Here is a 9,493-nt window from a genome sequence, read left to right on the forward strand (position 1 = left end):
CCATAGCAATTAATTACGCGAAGAAGCACCAGCTGTACCCGTCGCGCAACGGACGATCATTTTTTAATGTATTGGAAATGAATTGAAACCATCTGGCTAATGGCAAACGAAACGAAAAATTGCGATTGAAATGTTGATGCCTCTCTCTCGTATTATATTAAACGCATCCGTTGTGTTAATAATTTGCGATGTAAACACTTTTTATACATTTGTACGCGAAACATCCTTGAAATTACGTTTAACGACGTTTCTCAATGCGTTTAATGTAGTTGAACGTTGGTGAAGTCGTATTATCGTAAATGCAAGATATATATATAATTTCGCGATGGAAAATATTTAAATCGTCGAAAATATTTCCTACGTTTGAAATCTATTTTAATTCAACATCGAAGTCGCAATCATTTCTTTCTATAAGATCTATAAAAACTATTATTTTTCTATTTAATATGAAATTTAAATTAATATTTGATTGGGAGATTTTAATTGTTAAAAACTTTGATTAAAGAAAATGATTTCATCTTTCTAATTCAAAATCAACACAATAAATTACCTTGAGGGAGAAACAGCGTTATTTTTTTTTTTTTTATAGATCTTGTAGAAAAAAATGATTGCGACCTCGACGTTGAATTAAGATAAATTTTAAACGTAGATACATAGATTCGAAATGTACTTGCCTCGGACATTCGGCGGGATTTCAAATAATTTTGGAATTTAACATCAGCGGATTGTGTGAATTTCCCAAAGAGAAAAGGAATTTTCCAAGGCGTAGATTCTTCAATTGGCCGAAATTTATTCGCGGTATTAGAATTTATCTCCACGACGAGATTCGAAAAAAATCCTGGTGGCAGCGTTGCGCCGAAACTCGGCGAAGCCTGACCTCCTTTCACCGTCGTAACCGAGATCTTGTCAAAAAGCGATCTTACCAAAAAGGAAAAAAGAAAGAACGTTAAACGAGCGTCCGTTTGAGCAGAGTCTGTATTTTCCGACGAGACGTAGCGTTTCCCGGCAGAGAGAACGAGAAACGGTGTCTTTTTTTCCTACTCGTCGCCTCGCGTTGTCGGTGGAACAGGAGAGCGTGCGAGGGATAATTGAAAGCGAGACGAGAATAAAGAGATCGAGAGATCGAGAAATCAAGAGAGTGTGAGAGAGTGAAAGCAGAGGAATGAAAGGGCACGAACGAGAAATAAAGTAGTAAAATCGAAGAAAAAAAATCTGATGAACACGAATGATGAAGTGAACAGCACTGTATATTATTACAATTATTTATTATTGCGACATGTTCGTTGACTACTTACGTTAGAAATAAAAAAAAAAAAAAAAAACACTACATTGAGAAACTGGCCGAGTAAAGTGAATGTTCGACGAGAGGGGAGTGGAATCTCCACTTTTCCACCGTGAGATCTGCCTTGTTCTCTCCACTTTTCACACTTCTTCAACCCCTATCGTTCCATCCCCCATTCTCGCTCTTCGCAGTCGCGGGAACAACAAGGTGGAAGCGCTCTTTGGGCACTCGAGCCGGAAGAAAAGCGGAACACAAGAGACGACGACTATGGCTGAAGCGTGGGAAGTGAAGGAGGGAAACCGCTTCGAAACACAATATTTGCCGTTTCTTCATCGTTCGCCCACTCGTGGACGATCCCACGAGTTCTCGAGTGCTCGATCACTGCCGTTCGGTGTCACCGGCCTCGAAACTGCCGGGCAGCTCGCTCGTTCTTCGCGAATTATTCGAAGGGCGAGAGGCTCCTGGCTGAAGAGGCGAAAGCTTTCGAGCAGGAGACCTCGCGAATGAATATATATTCCTTCCGAGCAATTTCGCCCTCTCGGGTCGTTGTTTCGCGTCAGTCCTCCGATATTTCCTTCCCCCGATCGAGCCAACCGTTCGGAAACAGTAATAAATTTTATCGTCGCAGAGGGGTGACGAAGGGACGGGATCGTTGGATTCTTCTCCGCGAGTTCACGAGGAGTTCTCGCGAGAAGGGATAGGAATCGCTAATTGATCAAAGACACCCGAGAAAGCGTGCGGGCGAGATCGAAACGTTGAAACACGAAAGCAACGGCAGAAGTTAACCCCTTCAAGGACATTGACACATATGTGTACGTTCAATTCTTTTTTAATTAAAATTATTAAAAAAAAAAAATGTTAAAATCTGTTGGAGAATTATACAGAATTTCTCAACGATAAAAACGAAAAACTTGTCGCACGATGATATTTCAAGCAGCGATAATATTTTATTCTACTCGATACTGTCACTGCTGTTTAACCTTTTGCGCTGACGTGTCACGCACGTCGAGAATTTTTTGTTCCAAAATTGTAATATATTTTCTCAGCTTTAAAGTATATTTCAGTGAAACGAAATGCGCAGAAAGCAAATGATAAATTCATTACCTTCTCGATAAGGGCGAATTATTGTATACGGTGTTGGTCACTCGTTATGGTCCGCAATCAGTTGCCAGCTCAAGTGGTCAAATACTGCAACATTGGTCGCCATTGATCGAAGTTCGTTTGATTATTCGAAGAATATCGTTGACATTTGATAAATAAAATACCAGGTGTGTAAAATATAGTCAGTTCCGATGATTCGAATGAATTCTATTCATTCATGATTGGCCATCAACGTTCAACGGTCGCACATGGTGGACATTATTTTTTCTTTTTTCGCCCGTGTATATTTATTTTTTATGGCTCACTGAATTACTGCCGAGTCAAAACCTAATCAAACAAAAAAATTGAACGATTTTTTTGGCACTTTAAAAAAATTCGTCCCTCGAAGAGGTTAAACACTGTTTCGGCAACTTTGCAAATTTCGTTTCGACGGTCGCCATTGTCGTTGCCTGGGAGAGTTTGTCCGCCGCGGGATCAACGGTGATTCGAGATGAATCGGTGAGAGAGCATTCCATTAAGCAATTGGGAAGATCGTGTTTTTTTTTCCGAAACAATGCGTCGCTGGGAAAATGGTGGAACAGGGGAAACGGGAAAATCAATATGTAGCTCATTGTTTGAAGGCTTCTGCCCCATTCGAGCTCGCGTTTATTCTTTCGTCTAACGATCGAATTGATAAACGATCCGAGACAAAAGACGAATACTCGCAGGCCAAGTGTTGCACGCCGTTTTATAATCGGAATAATTTCGTCGTTAGTTATCGCCGGAACAATTGAAACGGGATTGAAAAGGAAAATTAGGAGGGAACCTAACGTAACGGAACAATAATCGTACAACGTGAGTATAATTGATAATTAGCACAGTTAAGTTTTGTAATACGATGATCAATAAATAGCGATGCGATGGTTTTCTATTAAATAATAATTTAATTTTAAATTATATCTGGGTCTCATTTTACATGGTATTTTTTTTTTTTTTTTTCGAAGTGTTTCATTCGTAGTTACTTTTACGGTGAAACGATACGATTAAAAATTAATTCTCGTGCACAAATTATGGCAAAATATATGTGCATATGTATCAGATTTTAACATCAAAATGATATTAATTAACGATATTAAAAAGTAATGTTAACCGTGGTTAATGAAGAAGAGTACTACTTCTGATTGTATAGAAAATTTTTTCAAAATTGTTTCATTCTGCAAATGCAAGTTTAATTGATGAAGGACTACAATCATAATCGGATATAGTTAGGACATTGCTTCGTTGCAAATGATCTTAATGTTGAACGACCTGCGTAATTTTAAAGTAATTTGTCGTAATTTAAAAACTGCTACGAACAAAAGCTACTAAAAGAAAGATAAATAATGAAATGATTCCAGTAGAAAGAAAACGAATTCATTGTATGATGAAAGTGAATAAAAGATGAATAAAATCCGGATTTATTCGAAAGATATTAATTTTTAAAATAGTGACTTTTCTCTCGCGCGTGTAAAACGAGACCCATGTGCAACTAAACAAAACACAATAATTCTATAATAACATAAGTCGCTACGTTGTCAAAACTCGTTTTTGTCGAGGATTTTCAAAATAACGCGCGGGTGTCCAATACACTGTCGATTGTTGCACAGGCCTCGTGAAACTCGCGTGGATTTTCGGTGAATCTATTCCAGTTTTGTTCGTTCTGTCCATAATTTCTACATTTTTCTCGTTATCTGACCTTGATATTTTGATGTGCAATTTCGGACTTTCACCTTTGACCATCTGGAACCATAAAAAAAGAAAAAGAAAATTAAAAAGAAACTAATGAAACTCGAATTTTTAATCCGTAAAATATTCAATACTCGTGCAGAATTATCACTGTCAAACCTTCTTACCTTTATTTGCACCCTTCTGTTGTCAACGTTGACCACTTTCGACTCGGCCTCGTCCTCATCCTCGATATAATCACTTCCGGTGGTATACGCAGGAACAGAAATTCTCTCGAATTTTCTTTTCCGCTGTCCGTAGCTATCGCCTCTGTGTTTGTCCTCTTCTTTCGGCAATTGTATCACTATGGTGTAAGGGTGGTTTTCCACGCGCCCGTTGAAATCGTCTCCGGCGGAACCGTATCTGAAATTCGCCAATTTGATTCGCTCTAACGATTCGGCTAACGAAGCAAATTTTAATTACGAGTTATAATAAGCCTTGCCGGCTCGTCGACCGTACAGCGAATATATCAGCGGCCGAGCTTTCGATCCAATTACCAAAAACCGGATGTTTCGAGGGTCGACACACTCGATCTTGAATTAAATTAAAAGCGACCGATGAACATCAAAATTTCCCCGCTTCTTCTCTATGTTGCTCTATACTGCACGCGAGCTGGCTGCAATAAATCTGCGTCCACCGACAAATTAAATTTTACGAACCGGTAAAGGCAATGTTTCTTATCGACGTCAGGATTTACGATTTTCTACTACGTTGTCGTTTGAAACGGGGACAATTAATCTGAATAGCAGAAAATTTCTCACGGATTAATCTCCAATTTCTATGTTAATTTTCAAACTGTGTCTTTCTTGTATTCTTGTCAGGAATTTAGGTCTCATTTGTCGAAATATTGCACGATCTTCTTTTATCATTTACTCATCTTAGATTCGTTTCATCAGACTATCGGTCGATGATTTATTGTGTCTAAATCCCCAAGATTGACCACTATCATTCTACACTCTAATTCTTAGACAAATATTTCGCACACTCGCAAAAAGAAAAAAGAAAAAAGACTCGTTTTATCAGAATTGTCGACAATTGCGTCTAAATTTCTAAGATGGATCACTATCATTCTACACTCTAATTCTTAGACAAATGTAAATATTTCGCACACTCGCAAAAATAAAAAAGAAAAAAGATTCGTTTTATCAGAATTGTCGACAATTGCGTCTAAATCCCCAAGATTGACCACTATCATTCTACACTCTAATTCTTAGACAAATATTTCGCACACTCGCAAAAAGAAAAAAGAAAAAAGACTCGTTTTATCAGAATTGTCGACAATTGCGTCTAAATTTCCAAGATTAATCACTATCATTCTACAATCTAATTCTTAGACAAATGTAAATATTTCGCACACTCGCAAAAATAAAAAAGGAAAAAGATTCGTTTTATCAGAATTGTCGACAATTGCGTCTAAATTCCCAAGATTGATCACTATCATTCTACACTCTAATTCTTACACCTGCTTAGAAAAATGTGAATATTTCGGGCGTACGAAGTAGACACATTCGCAAAGGAAAATAAAAAAAGAATTCGTTTTCCTATCAGCTATTTAAAAGTGATTAAAGCGTGCAATTTCTCCACAAATGAGGAAGAAATCTGCCTCGAATACATCAGGAGGGACTAATGTATAACAATTACATCAATTGTCGAATTTTTCTATTTGAAACAATCTTCATGTCGGAGAGAATTTAGTACTCGGTTCTGTATAACACTACCTGTTATAACTTGGCCTTCGTGAATAATGGTCTTCCGGCGATATCCTCTTAGAATGGTACAACTTCGATGATTTGTGATCTGCGTGCCATCGTGGCCGCGACCACGGCCTACGTTGATAGTATTTGTACGGTCTGATTAGTTTGTAACCGTTCCCCGTTTCAATGATCTCGAACAGCAGCACGAGAAGTCCAACTAGAAAACAGCACTGGCGAAGCAATAAATTATTGATGGTGCACGATCCCAGAAATAATCTTTGCATCTTTGTCTACGTTTCAATTTAGAATACTAATTTGATGATCGTAAAATTTATATTATACAGGATTTCATTCGTGTAATCATTTCAAACTGTCATTTTCTAGAATGCTGTTCAGAAGAAATGCGAGAGAAATGATTCGACACATTTGTCGTTTTATATATAAATTCATTATACGGTTATTGGAAATGTGATGAAACAGAGATGGAACCTGGAATCGATAATTGTTTTACGTATCAAATATTATAGGAAGTACCGTTTATTGGATATTTTATTGAATTTTTCGTATCGCGTTTATGTATGTACCATGTTTCACAAAATTTCCTATAAATGCATAAAAATTCGCAGACAGGGAATTATTGTTTTACATATCAAATATTATTATACGCAAAGTACTTTGTTCTTTGGATATTTTATTTCATCGCATTGTGTACAATTTCACACATTAAAGTTTCCTACGAATGCATGAAAATTCGCAGTTTACTGATAACCATTTACTGATAACCATTGCAACAAGTCTGTGTGTACTATCATTTCCCAATATTGTTAATGTAGTAAATATTACAAAAAGCATGCTTTTTAGATATTTTATAGATTTTCTCGTACATTGTGTACAATATCATGCATTAAAATTTTCTATAAATGAACAAAAATTCGCAGTTATATTGATGAGTATATGATCGATAAAAAAATTGTTTCCCATGTCAAACATTATTATCTTTGGATATTTTACTTTATCACATATTTATATGTACATTTTTAACGCGTTGAAATTTCCCACAAAAATCTTCCCATAAAAATCTTACTGACGACTATTCGCGATTCGTGTGTCTATCCTTTTTTCGCCAATCCAAATAGTATCGCCTGACAGACCAAACTGCGTTTCGAGATATCGAGTCGTTCGGTTACGATGAATTTCACGTTGATGGAATATCGATGATCTTTGACGTTTCTACCAATTTCGAAAATCAAACAGTGCAGGGACAATGCGTTAGGATAAACATCGACGGTGCGGCTATCGGTACGAAGAGATATTGTTCCATTACGCTCCAAAGACGTGTTACTGGGTTGAATGGACGACGAGACAGAGACATGCACGTTACGTATCTATCACGTGTTCGTGATTAAACGTATTGTCAGTTTGTCGTGAGAATGACAGGCACAGAATTAGAAATAGAAAATAGGAGTTTCTAACATTTCTAGACATACCCATAGACAGGAAATTCGAAATAACAATTGGTTGAATTATCTAGACTTGAATTATCTTCGATTTTCGAAAATTTCTTTGAAGTTTATATTAATATTTATTATTCAATATTATTTAACTACTTGATATTTAATTATTTCTTTAATATTTACATCAATGTTACTTAATTATTTAATATTTACATCATCGTTTAACGTTTAAAAATACAAATATAATTAAGTATAACATATGGTGTAATTGTTGTTGAAAATGTTGCTTGTATTGACACTTTGATGTAGTATAATTAAGTATGAGGCAGCGGATGTAGTGTAATCAATCCTCAGAGAACAAATCTGTTTTCAACATCGTACTCGAAATTGACGACATTTCAGATACCTCAGGCAAAGCAACGATTTCTCCCGCTCGTTTTTGTTCTCCTGTGCGTATTCCATTTTCGTATGAATAGCAACTTTGCAACATCTATATGAATACAATTGTAAAAGCTTTAATTTCACCTCTTTGACACGGGACAAAAGTGAATAGCTCTGCACGAAATAAAAGAAGACACGTGCACGGTATGAATTAGATATTTCTATTCACACGATGATAGAAAAGTAAATGAAAAGCGAGGATGCAACAGATACATGTAGGAATTTTAACCTAAAAGAATAGTTTTCCACGGTGAGAAGAATTTGTATAAAATCTGATATTATTCGAGCGCGAATGTACGCGATTTTTTATTAAGAAATGTTTCGCTAAAAAAAAATAAAAAAGTAAAAACAGAAGAAAGATCGATCGAATCTAATCAAAATCCAATCAATATCGGAACAATGCGTTGTTTGCAACATCGACATTGTGCACACCGCTTGAAACACTATAAGGAAGAAACTCCATTTAAAAAATTAATCAACGCTTCGTGGCTCAATGCTCCATGAACTTTTACGAAAAAAAAAAAAAGAAAAAAGAAATTTACGATACGATATACTCACTTGTGCAAATGTGTTCATCTCAAAGTTCAGTGACAAATTCTCGAACGATCCTGTCTTATGAATAAACGTTCCTGTGTTTAAACTGGCGTAGCACGTGATGACGAAAGTCAGTGTACTTGCACTTGGCCACTCTCGAGCGAATCCGAGCGATTTGTTCGCTACGATCGGAGAGAACGGACGCAAATAGCGAGTTGAAGCGTCGTTTCACGCATTTCTGCACGCAACGACAAATCGTCGACGATTTCCTTCACGATGATGCACGTCCACCGCGCAACTCGAAAGTTCTCATCCGCGGTACTTTCTCTTATATTTCTCCCTACTACTACCACGCGTCGTGTTCTCGGCTAGGCGAGAGAAAATTTTGATCCTGACTTCCTTTCCACTTTGTCTTTTATCTGCACCAGATCTCGGGCAACGCGTTAACGAACCGCGATGACAGATACGTTTCGCCATCGTGCATTGCGTTGTCGCGTTCTCACTTCGTTCATTCACGTGGAACCTCGACGAAAAGAATCTATTTTCTATCGTACCAGGCCAATGTTTTCTATTTTGCTCCCATTTTTTTTTTCCTTTTCAATCTTTTAACCTTTTGTCTTCTCTGCTTATTATTTACAATGTGTTACTGTTACTGTCGTGTACTTTTCAGTTTTTTTTTTTTTTTTTTTTTTTTTTGTCTTCATCGAACAAATCAAACACTTTCGTTTCTTTTAACCACTCGCCCTGGCAACTGATTGCGGACCATGACGAGTGACCAACACCGTATACAATAATTCGTCGCTTTCCTTTTGACCTCGTCGGTATGATATCTCTACCTATGGATAGAAATTATTGAGAGGTAATTTAGCAAATTTATTATTTGTTTCGCCCGGGTTATACTTAAATATACTTAAAGCTGAGAAAATATTGCAATTTTTGGAACAAAAAGCTCCCCGACGTGTGTGGCACGTCATTTCAACGCAAGAGGTTAACCACTTGCGCTGGCAATTGATTGCGGACCATAACGAGTGACCAACACCGTACACAACAATTCGTCGCTTTCCTTCTGAACTCGTTGGTATGATATCTCTACCTATGGATAGAAATTATTGAGAAGTAATAAATTTATTATTTGTTTCGCCTGGATTATACTTAAATATACTTGAAACTGAGAAAATATTGCAATTTTTGGAATAAAAAGTTCCTCGACGTGCGTGGCACGTCATTTCAACGCAAGAGGTTAA

The 9,493-nt window shown here is 36.9% G+C and overlaps 1 protein-coding gene across 1 annotated transcript; it reads right to left on the minus strand.

Moving 5' to 3' along the window:
* Positions 1–3,242: 3,242 nt before the first annotated feature.
* LOC122532722 lies at positions 3,243–8,939 on the minus strand. The gene is made up of 4 exons (XM_043661743.1): positions 8,274–8,939; positions 5,845–6,050; positions 4,255–4,489; positions 3,243–4,141 (listed from the first exon to the last, which is right to left on the minus strand). Exons 1-4 carry the CDS (start codon positions 8,289–8,291, stop codon positions 3,929–3,931), a joined length of 672 nt encoding a protein of 223 aa, XP_043517678.1. The 5' UTR covers positions 8,292–8,939; the 3' UTR covers positions 3,243–3,928.
* Positions 8,940–9,493: the final 554 nt, after the last annotated feature.

Source organism: Frieseomelitta varia, unplaced genomic scaffold (genome assembly GCF_011392965.1).
Source record: "Frieseomelitta varia isolate USP_RPSP 00005682 unplaced genomic scaffold, Fvar_1.2 scaffold_465, whole genome shotgun sequence".
Taxonomy (NCBI): Eukaryota; Metazoa; Arthropoda; class Insecta; order Hymenoptera; family Apidae; genus Frieseomelitta; species Frieseomelitta varia.